Source organism: Penaeus vannamei, unplaced genomic scaffold (assembly GCF_042767895.1).
Source record: "Penaeus vannamei isolate JL-2024 unplaced genomic scaffold, ASM4276789v1 unanchor5412, whole genome shotgun sequence".
Lineage (NCBI taxonomy): Eukaryota > Metazoa > Arthropoda > Malacostraca > Decapoda > Penaeidae > Penaeus > Penaeus vannamei.
In genome coordinates, this window is record NW_027218390.1 from 1 (window position 1) to 15000 (window position 15000).

Below are 15000 nucleotides of genomic sequence, written 5' to 3' on the forward strand. Positions count from 1 at the left end.
CCCAAGAAAACCATGAAGGCCCCTGATGAAGATAAGGCTGAATTTCATCTCCTGATATAAAGGGAAGTGCAATCATTATTGATCAGGCATCTGATAGATAGACGTATGCTTCATTTTGGAAAATTTTAACCCATAAGAGGTAAGTTGATGCATTGCCATGTGGTCTTGTCAATGTAATTAAAAGACCTATGGGGTCCTCTAAAAATGCTGCAGATGCTTTATCATCGAGAGGCAAGCAAGGGTTCTCGTTGAACTATGAAGCAACTACATGCCAATTAAAAATGGAATCTGGGTGCAAGGCCAATATGAATAAAGACGGCATAGCAAAAGTTAAAATCACAAAAGGGTACATGTTTGTGTCTCTGATGCAGAACAATTGAACACCTGGAAAGGATAAGGAAAGACCAGAGGGTGTGAGAAGAGCACTAAAGCAGGAAGAAATGCTGGTTTGTGTTGAAAGTTACAAGGCAGAGGATAGAAGACAGCACAACTCACCCAGTGAAAGCAGCTGATGACTTTTCCGAAAATGCAACGAAATTGGGGAAGTTGGTGTTATTGAGCCAACTGTACACTTTACGGAAGGACAAAAGAAAGTGAAGCTTGTACAGCAACATTGGAGAAGAGAGGGAGCACCTTCAACACAAACTGTGGAATATTAGCAATATGAAATGTAATGTGAGCAATTACTCTATGTGTGACTGGTTGACAATTAATACAGTATTTTTTTTTCTCTCTCTCTCTCTCTCTCTCTCTCTCTCTCTCTCTCTCTCTCTCTCTCTCTCTCTCTCTCTCTCTCTCTCTCTCTCTCTCTCTCTCTTTCTCTCTTTCTCTCTCTTTCTCTTTCTCTTTCTCTCCTGTATATATATATATATATTTTTTATTTCCATTCCAGGACCAAGTGCGAATCAGCAAGAAAGAATATGATAGTGAGCGTGCCAGAATGTATGGACCTGTGGATTTATGGCATCATGTCGACTGCTTTGTGAAGAAGCGCGCAGAGCTAGGCTTCTTTGAGAGTGGCGACACCATTGCTGGGTTCGGCACCCTCTCTGCTGATGACAAGAATATGCTAAAGTCGAAATTGAAAAAGATTGAAGTGTAAGTTCTGGGCTTTAGAAGTGAAGTTAAGGGGACCGTCCCTGAGAGAGGGGGGAGGAGGGGGTTAAATTAAGATAGTTAGCGTATAGTATAGGTACATGGATGAGGAAACTACCAAACGAGTATTAACCGCCTGCTATGGCTCGTTGTCTTGCAGCCGGCGTGCGAGTCCCTCAGCACCCGGAGAGGTACGTCGCTATTGAGCGCCCAGGTACACCTATGTGGACTTTTGCTTGCGGCAATCGTGCATAAGGCATTTAATTATGACATTGCGCATAGATATGAGTTCGTGAATGTTCAAGGAACACTTTTATACCAATATCAGGAAAAAATTATATCACCGTGATTTATGACGAAATATTTTGTGAAATATATCTAAAAAAAAATGTATGTTTTGTGTCCTTTTACACACGAAATATGCTTTGATCGAGACTCCCTGGTAATATGTTTTAGTTTACGTGGTAATATATACGTATATCACATACGAAGCACTAATGTTTAAAAATAGCCTTATAAGGAAGGATTGAAATATTTCCGTTACATTTCGCTCAACGGTCGGTACATCACAGCAGGGGGCAATTTGAATTGATTTGAAATTGGCAGTTACCGTTGTAAAGACCAATTCAATACGAATGTTACCTAAATGTCGGATTTTTAAACTTCGGATGTATAAGCGAGATACAGATTATTTCATGTTGAAGATGATAGTACTCAGTAATACCTGCTCTGAAATAAAAACTATATGGAATTTTGAGCTCGGTTGTATGCGTAGTCTTCGTCTGGCGTTCAAAAAGCTATCGCATCTGTTTCGTGCGTTCCCGATAAAAATGAATATGTTTAGACGTTACCGTAAGTCTTAGGCACCATAAATTGGCAAATATCCCACAACACATAGGCGTCTGCATGATTTTATGCACTTCTTAGTAAAGATAATGGGTGCAAATGGCTAATCATAAACTTTACACTTGTTCTCCCTTGCAATCTGCTAATATTGACAATTATCAAAGAAAATGGGTATGAGAGGGATAGCTAATAAATTTTATTATTTAGATATGAAAGTCAATGTAGGCCTACTAAATGATGATGATTAATCTTTTTAACTTTATGTGCGTGCGTTCACGTACATATGATCCTCCTCGAAAATTATAAACACCCAGTGACCATCTCCCCCTCCCCCCCCCCCCCTGTGTGAGGCATGGGGAATATTCAACGATTTTCGTAAGTTCTCGAATTCAATGTACTAAATTCATATGCTTTTGAAATTCTCAAAATTGAACCACCATGTTGTATTCATGCCAGGACTTTATAATTAGAATAATTTTGTACTATTGTTGCCATCCACAGTTCCCCATTTCTTCAAAAATAAAAAATAAAAAAAAAATAAAATGGAAAATAAAAAAAAATATTTTTTTTAAAAAAAGGTTTTTATCTGGTTTAGATTAGTTGTCTCTATGGTAAAATGCATTTATTAAGCTTTTCACACGAAAATATCAACTTTAATGAACAACGAAAAAAAAAAAAAAAAAAAAAGTGACATACCTTTACAGAATAGCGTCCCTATTGAACATGAAAATTCCTATTGACTTGGTAATCATTGCATTGCAAAGTACACTAAATAAGCGTTTTTTTGATATATAATATCATTAGATTCAGAGAAAAATAACAGAGATAACGAACTTTGGCAAGGTGCCAAATACAAAACGCCGTAGCTCGGCTATTTTTTTATGAATCTTCGGTACTTCCCAACTCACGTAATTTTCATGCGATCCAAATGCAGTTTGTTGCTTTCACTAGAGCCTCGGCGTCCCATAGCCATGTAAAAGGCCGATTTTTGAATTTTTGCCTTAATCAAAAAATAATATTTTAAAGCTGAAAAACGCATTCAAAAATAGTTCTCTATGTCAAGCTGTCCCCCGCCAAAAAAAAAAGGAAATTCAAAATTCGGCCTTTTACATGGCTATAGGCTAGAGTTGATCTAACACTAGCATTTTTGGGGGAATATTCTGTAAAGAGCTCTGATAGTTGGGAAGTACCGAAGACATACCAAAAAAAATAGCGATTTTTTTCAACTTTTTGGGGGGTGCCCCCCCCCAATGGGGAAGCAAAGTTAAAATTTATATATATAACGAAGCGCAATTCTTTGCTCTATAGCATGCAAAAAGAATCAATCAGTTATCTCTAACCGATATTTTTTTATGATGTATAGAGTAGGGAAATGTGGCCATTCTCAGGGACGGTCCCCTTAAGGACAGGAGGGGAGAGAGGAGAGGAAAGGAAAGGTGGGGAGAGGAGAGGAGAGGGAAGGAGGAAGTAAGGATAGAGATTGGATAGGAGTAGGCATTAAAATGGAGAAAGAGTAGAGGGAAGAGGAGAGGAGGAGTTAAAAGAAGGGCAAATTGATCAAGCGTGGAGGTTGGCGAAGAAGATGATCTTAGGGTTTGTTTTTTTGTTTAAAGATAGCACTTTGCCACCAGGAACATGAAATATCTCTTTGCTGTAGTTTTGTTTTATGGCTTGATAATATAATTATTTAGTTTAATTCCATTTGTTACAATGGATATTCTTTGTTGTGACATGCTGTCTGTTTATTTGCTTCTAAATTACCCGTGTGCAAGGAATGGCCAAGGTTACCATTCACTGGCAGAGTGTGGGATTGAGTGTGGGTAAGCAAGATTGCTAGATGAGAATGCTACCACTGCACTACAAAGCACACTATGTAGAGAATATAAGATTTGGAAATCTAGGAAAAGGTAAACAGGTGAGATAGATAGAATTAATAATTGGCTTCTTTGGCTTTTTAGAGCCAACCTTATGTAAACACAATTAATCTACTAAGATCAAAGTGGGAAAGTTTATACTTGCCAACCCCTGTGGCAATGGGCTAAGGGGACTGTCTGGTTGGGTATGGCATGGGTACCTATGGTCAAAATTGAGTTCAGGACAGTTCCATACACATACACGAAAAATCTCACCCATGACTGATAAGCGCCTGATATACTTCTTTTGCTCTTGCTGTCTGGCATTAGCTAAGCCTCCTTCATTATATTATTGACTCTTTTGAAAATGTTATTCTGATAATGAATTATACCAATTATTGGGCCTGTTTTAGTCACATTGCGTACTGCTGAATCATTCAAAATGCATCAAGATGAGTATGTATGAATAATATATCGTAGAACACGATTGGTATTGGGTAATGATGGCAAATGAGCCGTGATCCCCCTAAAAGGAGTGTCAATTATATATCTACTTATTATAGATATTTGGTATTGGTATCGGAGGGAATTAAGAAATGCTGGTTTCTATAATGGATCTTTTTGGATTTTGTTTCATATAACAAACCATACCACCAGTCAGATTTTCGGGGGTCGGGGCCAATAATTCCAACAGCGTTGATCCAATTTCAGCGTCCTTTCTCTTGTTGGAAAGACATTTCAAATTTCACGGAACCGTCACCATCAGATCTTTTAAAATAAAAATGTAAGGGAAATGTAAGGCAGTTTTTTGCTTTATTTTAGGGAAAATAGTGCCTTGATTTATAGGACTTTGCAAAATTTGAAGACCACAATCCATTGGCAAAGATTAGTAGTTTTTATGATAATATTTCTATTCACTCCCCTATGCCCTACAAAAAAAAAAAAAAAAAAAAGCAAATTTTCAGCTTTTAGAAAGGGGTGGCTATTGCCTTTGGAAATGACTTAAAGACTGTAGCTTAAAAGAAGTATAGTTGTGTGATCTACAATCAGTAAAGAAATCACATCACATTCTTAAAGTGTAGCTTTATATGGGCAGGTAACTGAGAACAAGGGCTTTTTGGCAGACAGTCCCTTTAACTGTTACTTAATCAAAGGAAATAATGATAGCATGATAGAATGATTACCCTCCATTCTGTAACTGTTTTATCCAGTGTACTAAACTTCCCTCTGAACACCACATCAGGAAGAGGAAGGCAGAAGATGAGCCTGACTGTGCGCCAAAGAAGATTAAAACAGAAGAAGAGGAAACAGTTCGAAAGCAGAGCAAGACTATGTTCAAGTACAGAGACAACCTTGCCAAGCTTCTGAAGAAGAAGGAGCTGAGCTACATCCTGGAGCACAATGACCAGTACATGCCCACTGGGGATAGCAAGGTAAGGCTGGGAAGATTCTTCTTGTGTGAAGAGGGATTGGGTCATGACATTAGGATTATTATTATTTTATTTTATTTTTGTCTTTGTTTTGAGGATTTTAAGCTTTGATGAGGCAGACATGTTGGACAAGGGGAATGGGAAGAAAAGAGAAAGTAGGGGCAAGGTGGCGTTTGATTGAGTTTGTAATCTCAATAATTAAGATGACTGTTGACTTTAAGCCTGTCAGTCAGTAGGTACATTGTGTTGGCTGAAGTCATTTCAAGAATAGGGGGGAGTATAGAGAAAGCAAGGTACGAGCCATGGAATTTTGCAAAAGGTAAGATGTTAATGTTTAAATATTTTTTTAAGGGGATGAGTGTCATTGAGGGTGTGTAGGATTTGATGCTTAAAGAAGACTTTTGTAATGAACATTGAAAAGACAACAACATAAAAGTTTTTTTTGTGTGAGGATTTTGATATTAGACTAATTTTTTCCTGTTTTTTTGAAGGAGTAGAGGAAAAAGGAAGTGATGTGTGGGGAAATTGTGCTAAATATAAGAAATGTAGATTTTTGTGTGAAAGATAAACTAATTGATAACAATCAATTCTTTTCATTTTAGTTTTGTTTATTTTCTTATGTTTTATCGTTATTGATAGATGCTGGATGTCATTGTTGATGGAATGACATTTGGTGCCCTTGAGCCCTGTGAGGTGTGCCCGGATGGACGTCTCAGTTACGAGTAAGGAACAATAAATTCTCTGCTATGCTTTTTGATTGGAAGAGAATGTGTGTGTATGTGTTCATGTGTGTGAATACACATGCATACATGCATGCATGTATGCTTGCTGTAATTACCACAGTAAATATTGTTTTTCTACAAATATTCAATTTGATATTGTTACGTCAATAAACATTAGTGTTGTGCAAATGTTTTGTGTCATCACACATGAAAGTTGGACTCATTTCAGTTAACTTAATTATAATCAGCATTATTTCCTCCACTTCATCCAAGGTCTGGTAAAGGTTACAAGTGCCATGGCAACCTCACCGAGTGGACAAAATGCACTAACTTAGTCAAGGAGCCGAAACGCCGTCCGTTTAAGATACCAGAAGAGCTGAAAAATAACTTTGACTTCCTGTGAGTAAAGAGATATAGTTCCTTGTTTTTCATGTTGGTGCTCCAGATATTATGCTTAGCTCTAATTCTTTCATGTGTATTTTGCATTTATTAAAAAGAAAAGTAAGTAAATATTTTGTGATTTTTTTTATTTTTTAGGAATCAGTATAAATTCAAAGGAATTCAGAAGAGAGTGTGGATTGACCATGGGCCGTCAACTGCTGAATTGACCGTGAAGACAGAAAATGGGTGAGTTGATTATTGTGACTATGTTTGTGACTATGTAATTGATATTATTTATTGAAAACTACAGATCAAAAACTTTGAAAAGTATTGTATAGTTTCTGAAGAGTATAAATTGAAGCTGAAGTTTTGAAATCAGTTACACAAAAAAAGTACTCTTCACCAAAAGCTACAAAGATATATCATAGCTGTATACGTATTTTGTAATCAGTGTCAAACAAATAGTATTCAGAATACATGACGTAATGGTGTGGCTGTGCAAACACAGGTGCTGCCCCAGTGTTATCTTCTAAACATTCCCAGGTTCATTAGAATTGACCTGAAATATGCAGAATAAGACTATAATTGCTAGATTTTAAGTTGTTAATTGTTAAAGCATATTTAAAGATCTCTCTGAGCCAGTCACCCCCTTCAAGCTAGTGCCCCAGTTTGAATCATTGCACCTGGGTATGAGGATGTAGTTGACTTCTGGCAAAGATCACCTGAGCTCTAATTTGTTCCTTCCTCCGCATCCCAGCTCATCCATGTCGACCTCTGGTAAACCGCTTGAAGGCATGAAGTTCGTCATCGTCGGGGACAAGTTTGGAATGGAAAAGAAGGAGATGAAGAATAAGATCAAGGAACTCGGAGGAGAAGTGGCAAGCAAAGTGGAGAAGGACACAGCGGCCGTCATCACGACTGCTGGTCTGTGGCTGCGTTTGCTTTGGTTCCGGATTTGAACGTTTCTTGCTTGCTCTCTTAATCTCTCTCTTTCCTTTCTTTTTCTTAACTCTTTTCCTTTGTCTTTCTTTTTCTTTCTCTCCTTTTTCTTTCTTTTTCTCTTTCTCTTTTTCTCTTTCTTTCTTGTCTTCTCTAGTTCACTGTTGCCATGTCTATCTTTCGTTTTGTTTTTCATCCTCATTCTCTTTCCTGGTTTCTCTAGGGTTTTATCTGTCTCTTTTCCTCTCTTTTCTTTTTCTCATTCTCTTTCTTATCTTCTTTCATTTTTGCTTTCTCATTTCATCTACTGCTCTTTTTCTCTCTCTTTTCCTTGTAATTGAATTTAGTCTTGTTTTAATTATAATGATGGTGATATTGATAATGTTTTAAAAATCAAAATTAGTAATAACAGTCATGATAGCAGGGATAATGAAAACATTGTCAGTCTAAGGAAAATGGCAACAAAATATTAACATTGATGTTAGTATTGTTGCTATTGTTTTTGTTATTATTGTTATTGTTATTTTATTATTGTTGTTGTTATTGTTATTTTTATTGTCATTGTTGTTGTTATTATTATTATTATTATTATTATTATTATTATTATTATTATTATTATTATTATTATTATTATTATTATTATTATTATTGTTATTATTATTAATGTTAATATTATTATTGTTATTGTTATTGTTATTATTGTTATTATTATTGTTATTGTCGTCCAAACAGTACTAAAGACATTAATAGTAATAATGATAATAAAAGCAAAATAAATAGCCAGAGAAAATATAACCTGGGTCACAAAAGGGGATCGCAAAATGTCACCGGCTTCCCTCCCTCCACCTTGCAGACCACATTGGAGGCACCAACAAAAAGATCGATGCCGCGAAGGAGCACAACATCCAGTGCGTGAGCGACGACTTCCTGGAGGAGGTGGAGAAGGGGGGCGCGCTGCTCATGATCCAGAAGAAGAACATGGCCCCCTGGGGTGGCGATGTAAGTTTTTTTTTTTTTTTTTATTATTATCATTATTATTATTATTATTATTATTATTATTATTATTATTATTATTATTATTATTATTATTATTATTATTATTATTATTATTATTATTATTATTATTATTATTTATTGTTATTATTATTATTATTGATTCTTCTATCATTATGACAGTATTAATAATACAAATGGAAATAAAAGTACCACCTTTCATTCTGGAAATTCAAGGAAAAGGGTAAGCAGGTGAGATATCAGGTAAGCCTAGTAATTAACTACTTGGTAACTGTGGAGCCTTCTGTGTTATCGTTATTGTTAAACAAAGGATGCAGTAAACAGGGCATGTATGGATACCCTCTTGGCTTCAGTGGGTTTATGCGGAATGATGTAAGGTAGTGGAGTAATATTGTTATGATTCCCTGTTCTGTAAGAGAGAGAGAGATAAAAAGACATTGGGCCTTTTGCCAAATCCCTTGGTTTTGTACTTTAAATGAAAGAAAGTCTAGATTAAGACAAATGGCGAATTTTGTATAAAAAACAATTGTGAGAGTCAATTCTTACCATCTGAATGCTTATTGTTGGAGATATTCGATGATTCTTGATTTTAAGCTTGTATAGGTCGTGAATGTCAGGTTATCCCTCCGGTTTGGCATAAGTGATCCGTGCCAGACACTCCTATGCATTTATTTTGTGTTTCTAGAAATTCCTTTTTGTTAATAAGTAGGACACCCTAAGATGTAATTCTCTCCTCCTGACCATCAGAGAAATGTTGAATGTTAGAATATGTATCAATTTGAAAGTAATAGGTCTTGGTAAAAGTCTCTTTGTTTTTTATTGATATCGTTATTAACATCAGTGTCTTGTTACTTCATGAATTCAGCTTACAGAAATCTTCGTTCTCTTACAGCCCCAGGACAGAGTCCATGCTTCTAAGTCATCAACTAAATCTAAATTTGGTAAGGAATTATATCTTGTTTCCATCCTTTATGTTCGTGACATCAGGTCCTTTGATTATTGCCTCTTCTAATAAATGTTGCAATATAGGAATCAAAGACCATGAGTACTTTCTTTTCCATTGGTTTTTAATGCAAACATCCTCACAACTTTCATTTGCAGATGATTTTACAAGTTTTGTGGGGAAATTCAAATCTAGAGTTATATTTACAACCAACCTGACAAACTGCTCAGGTGCCACCATTACCTCCTCTCCTTTTCCCACAGAATCTCGATTCACCAAGAGCATGCCGGAAAAACAGAAGATCAAGTTGAAGGGAGGAGCAGCTGTCGACCCAGACTCTGGCCTCGAAGACAAGGCCCATGTGTATCAGGTGGGGGAGTGAGGAGGCTTACTGTGCTTGTTTCTGTTTGGATGAAGGGATTACGTGCTAGGTCTAAGTTGTTTTGGCCGATAACCTCCCATCTCAAAGTCAGCCCCCAAAAGCAGTCGTGTCATGACACCACCTCTACAATATGAGATACTTATTAACAGAATTTGCCACGTGCCAAACAGCAGGGTGAAAAACTAAACAAAACACTTTTTCAGCGCAAATTTTAAAATGCCAAAACTCCCAAATGAAGTTCAATATATTTTTTTTCTAAATGTAGCTAAATCTATATTATAAAAGGATGAAACTAATGTCAGTATATTTTATGGGAAATTGGAATAATACACATTAGTCAACCAAAGGATTAGGCATCATTGTAGTACAAGTGATAGCATATTTATTTGTGTGTATGTGTGTGCATGAGAGTGAAGGACCATTATTAAGTGTAGAAAAGAAAATTAGGGCTGCAATTATATTCTGGGAGATCATTGTCTGGATCCTCCTTTTGGATTTTCTTGTAACTAGCAAGTTACATGGTATCTAGCAAGGTTCTAGATACCCTAATTCACAATACATCAGTGATTTCACAGCTATGATTTAAACAAATCTGGCAAAGTGGACTTTAGGATAGCAGATGTTGACTGCAGCTCGTCCCTGCTACATTTTTGCCTAGTAAATCCCTTCATAAAATGGAATTTCAACCATTCTGCTGGCTGCACCAGTGGAATCTCAGAAGCTTTTGAGTATCTAACTTAGAACTGGATTGTAATGCCATATTAGCCTGCTCCTTCATAGTGTTAGATATTCAGTAGCCATGTGTATTTAAAATGAAATGTAAACATCCCAGCTCACTTATTGCTACCAAGTTAGTCACAGTTACCAGACAGTGCACAATGGTGTCCATTTTAATGTGTTAGTAGGTTTGAATTGATAGATGGATAGATGGTGTGATGGAGTGATAGACAGATGGAGAGATGAACAAATCGATAAATGGAGAGATGAATAGATAGATAGATGGAGAGATAAATAGATAGATGGAGAGATGAATAGATAGATGGTGAGATGAATAGATAGATATATGGGGAGATGAATAGATAGATAGATAGATGATGAAGAGATGGAAAGAAAGAAGAATGATAGAGAAATGGATAAGTAAATGGATAGATAAATGGATAGATAGATAGGTTGTTAGTTGGATAGATAGATAGTGAAGGATGTATAGAGCATATAGATGGATATATAAGTACTTGTATATATTGGTTTTGAAAATCTATAAGTATAATTACATAGATACATTACTATAAATATGGTATCAATATATGTATGTCTGTGTAGATAGATTTATACATAGATATAACATGCTGATTGATAAAGTAATATCTGAATTAATTACCTCTATAACTGTCAGTCAGCTGTGTTATTGCGTGTGAATCACAACTTTGTTCATATTTTCTCTTTTTCAACCTTGAAGGGAGGCAAAAAGATCTACAACTGTGTCCTGGGCTTGGTGGACATTGTGCGAGGAACCAACTCCTATTACAAGCTGCAAGTGCTGGAGAGTGACAAGAAAAACAGGTATGGGGATGTAGATGTGACGTAGTTTATGATGAATAAATGACAGAATTAAAGAAAGAGAAAGAATGAAAACCTATTAAGAGATATTGAAATCCTGTCAAAAGACATTAAAGTGCATGGGCTACTTATTGCAGTTGGTGGTTATTCCGTTCCTGGGGTCGCATTGGCACCACCATCGGCAACAACAAGCTGGAAAGCAAGGAGGACCTGCAGGATGCCCTGGCCCAGTTTGAGGGGCTCTACGAAGAGAAGACAGGCAACCGCTTCTCTGCCAAGGAATTCAACAAGGTGCCTGGCTGTTGGTATCCACTCGACATCGACTACGGCCAGGTCAGTGTAGGGCTGTGGATATTCTTCTGTATCCTTGGGGTTGTTTGGTTTAAAGGGGATTAAGTGGTGAGCTGTTTTGACCACCATTTTTGTCCCAGTTGATAAGGAGAATGCTATTGAGAGGAGGAGGAGGGGATGACTGATCTACTGAAAATGGTTTTGTTGGTGATTCTCATCTTGGGTGTTTTGTTTTTGAGTATGGCATGTATAGTTTTGGAATGCAGTATAGCTGGGATAAAGTGATTTCATATGACACTCTTCAGAAAGTAAGGCTTGATATTGTTATGGAAAATCACACCAATTTTTCTATATTCCTATGCTTATACTTACAGGATGAAGAAATAGTAAAGAAGCCTACCACAGGAGGCTCAAAGAGCAAGTTACCAAAGCAAGTCCAGGAGCTAGTCGCACTCATATTTGATGTAGACACGATGAAAAATGCCCTTGTTGAGTTTGAGGTAAGCAGTGCGAATGAGTCCTTATATATAATTATAGGTATCATATCTGATGTATGAATTTGTTCTCACTACTTTGAAGGAGTATTCAAGTCCTTCATCTGTTTTTTCAGAATTAGGCTTCTTTATGAGTAGATTAAACATTCAAATTATGTGAGATTTGCTAAATATCTTGAGTAGAAGAAAGTTTAAGATTGGTAATAATAGTACATGTATTTGTACACTAGTCCGATTCAACACAGCCTCAGTGGTAAATTGTGTTTTAAGTCTTCAGCTTTGTATACCATCCAGTTATTTACTGTAGTATCTTTAATTTACTTTATCCATCTGGTCGTCATGCATTTTAATGATCACTTCCAACTTCCATCTGAACAATCAGTCTTCATAGGGAATGCAGTCGAATCTTCATCGTCCTTTTCAATTTGTAAGCAATTAAATATTATTATTATTATTATTATTATTTTTTTTTTTTTTTTTTTTTTTTTTTTTTTTTTTTTTTTTTTTTTTTTTTTTTTTTTTTTTATTACATCTTCCCTCCTCCCCACAGATTGACGTGAAGAAGATGCCCCTTGGGAAGCTGAGCAAGAAGCAGATCGAGAATGCCTACAAGGTCCTTTCGGAAGCCCTAAAGCTCATCAGTGACAAGCAGGACACGAAGGATGACGACTCAGACTCCGCCTCCTCTTCCGCCCAGGCCAGGATCAAGGCTCAGCTCCTCGACTGCTCCAACCGCTTCTTCACCCTCATCCCCCACGACTTCGGCATGAAGAAACCCCCCATCCTGGATGATCTGGAGCTTATCAAGGTGAGAGGTTGCATTTTGGTTGACAGATTTTTTTTTTCTTTTTTGTTTTCTTTTTTTAGAATGATTCTAATGATAGTTGTAATAATGATACTGACCTTTATTATTATCTCAAGCATTGTTGCTTTGATTTTTACCATCACTATCACTGATACTGCTATTATATTGTTGTTACTATTATTATTACTATATTGTTATTACATTAATAATGATGATGATGATAATAATAATAATAATAATAATAATAATAATAATGATAATGATAATGATAATGATAATGATAATGATAATGATGATAATAATAATAGTAATTATTATTATTGTTATTATTGTTATTATTATTATTATTATTATTATTATTATTATTATTATTATTATTATTATTATTATTATTATTATTATTATTATTATTATTATTATTATTACTTTTATTATTATTATTATTACTATTACTATTATTACTATTATTATTATTATTACTATTATTATTATTGTTACTATTATTATTATTATTATTACTATTATTAATATTAATACTTGTCATTTTTATAATTATTGTTTTTATTATTGTTATCTTTATTCTTATTGTTACTGTTAATAATACAGCAGTACCAAGATTATGAACTGTTGCTATCACTAATGTCATTACCATCACAACTCATATTATATTTACGTATTATCCCCCCCAGGCAAAGGTGGCCATGTTGGACAATTTGAGTGAGATTGAGGTGGCCTACAACCTCCTGAAGTCGGAGGGTGACGAGGACAAGGACGCCGACCCGATCGACAAGCACTACCGCAAACTCAACACCAAGATCGACGTGGTGGACAAGAAGTCAGAGGAGTTCAGCATGATCAAGAAATATGTCAGTAATACTCACGCATCCACACACGGACATTATAAGCTGGTGGTTGAGGAGGTGAGTTTCTGTCTGTCTGTTGCTGTCTGCCTCTCAGATAAAGAGGCAGACATGTATATCTTTTTTTCAAGTCTCAAATTTCTTTTGATATAGAATTATCTAAATTCTTTATGGTGATATTTAACTTTATAAATGTGATACATTATACCTGCTGCAGTAAAGGGAGACTGTTATATATATATTTATATTTTGTCTTAACACCAGAAATATTGTAGATTTTCCACCTCCTCCTGCCCAGTCCTCCTGTCCCCTGTTAGTAATTACTATTGGTTAATAGTAATTATTTTCAGATGCTAATCACTACCTGTTTCCTTCTTATTCTCTTTTCTTCTCCTTTCTTCTCCCCCACAAACATACCTTGCCCCCACTAAGAGTTTGACCTGTTCTGTGACCTTTCTCTGCAACTGGTAATAAACCCTGATTAAATAAAAGCAACTGATCTCATCTGTCTCACTCCGTAGGCGTTCAAGATCGAAAGGAGCGGAGAGAAGAAGCGCTTCAAGCCGTTCAAGCAGCTCCACAATCGCAAGCTCCTCTGGCACGGCTCCAGGCTCACCAACTTTGCTGGCATTCTTTCTCAGGTTTGTGCTTTTACTCTTTTTTTTTCTGTTTTGTCGGTTGGGATTGTGTTCAGTGGCTGTTTGAATTTGACGTTTTTGTCTGATTTGTATCTTTAGACTCGCGTACTTTTTTCTTTTTTCTCGCTTTCATCAATTAGGGTTGTGTTTAGTGACTGGTCGAGTTTCATGAATGCTCAGTTTCGCTTGATAAGATTTATATATGATTGAAAGAATTGAAAAATTAATTTGCAGGGTTTATGAGTAGATTAGAACATGAGATAGAAAAGCATAGCTAAGAATAGTAGCCGTTACTTTATTTTTTTTGTCTTGAGATATTTTTCCTTTTGATAGACTGCTGTATAAATTGGTAGATATTTAGCAGTATAGTTAGTATAGTCTTATTTGGTTATTAAGTGCTATGAACTGTTTCAATAACACTTACTATGGTTGTTTTTTTTTCTTCTTTTCTTTAGGTTATTGGACGCTAAGTGAAGTGTTAGAAATGAGAAATAAGCAAAAATCATCAAATGAGGTTGATATTAAAACTTGTACTGTGTCTTTTCAGGGTCTAAGAATTGCACCACCGGAAGCTCCCGTCACTGGTTACATGTTTGGTAAGGGTGTCTATTTCGCTGATATGGTGTCCAAATCTGCAAACTACTGTTGCACCTCACAGTCAAACCCAACGGGTCTCATCCTGCTCGCAGACGTAGCACTTGGAAATATGTAAGTAGTGTCATTTTGATGTAGGACCTTACATGATATCCA

The 15000-nt window shown here is 36.0% G+C and overlaps 1 protein-coding gene across 1 annotated transcript in view; it reads left to right on the top strand.

Annotated features, from left to right (window-relative positions):
- The first annotated feature begins 893 nt into the window (after positions 1 to 893).
- Positions 894 to 15000, top strand: part of LOC113813482 (poly [ADP-ribose] polymerase 1) — a 16081-nt gene continuing 1974 nt past the window's right edge. Inside the window, exons 1-16 of the mRNA XM_070120553.1 lie at positions 894 to 1098; positions 5038 to 5227; positions 5864 to 5946; positions 6220 to 6345; positions 6484 to 6573; positions 7085 to 7251; positions 8120 to 8265; positions 9173 to 9221; positions 9487 to 9593; positions 11062 to 11165; positions 11300 to 11495; positions 11828 to 11953; positions 12498 to 12755; positions 13442 to 13672; positions 14134 to 14253; positions 14798 to 14958. Coding sequence (XP_069976654.1) covers positions 941 to 1098; positions 5038 to 5227; positions 5864 to 5946; positions 6220 to 6345; positions 6484 to 6573; positions 7085 to 7251; positions 8120 to 8265; positions 9173 to 9221; positions 9487 to 9593; positions 11062 to 11165; positions 11300 to 11495; positions 11828 to 11953; positions 12498 to 12755; positions 13442 to 13672; positions 14134 to 14253; positions 14798 to 14958 — 2312 coding nt within the window. The 5' untranslated portion in view covers positions 894 to 940. The remainder of the gene's footprint in view (positions 1099 to 5037; positions 5228 to 5863; positions 5947 to 6219; positions 6346 to 6483; positions 6574 to 7084; positions 7252 to 8119; positions 8266 to 9172; positions 9222 to 9486; positions 9594 to 11061; positions 11166 to 11299; positions 11496 to 11827; positions 11954 to 12497; positions 12756 to 13441; positions 13673 to 14133; positions 14254 to 14797; positions 14959 to 15000) is intronic.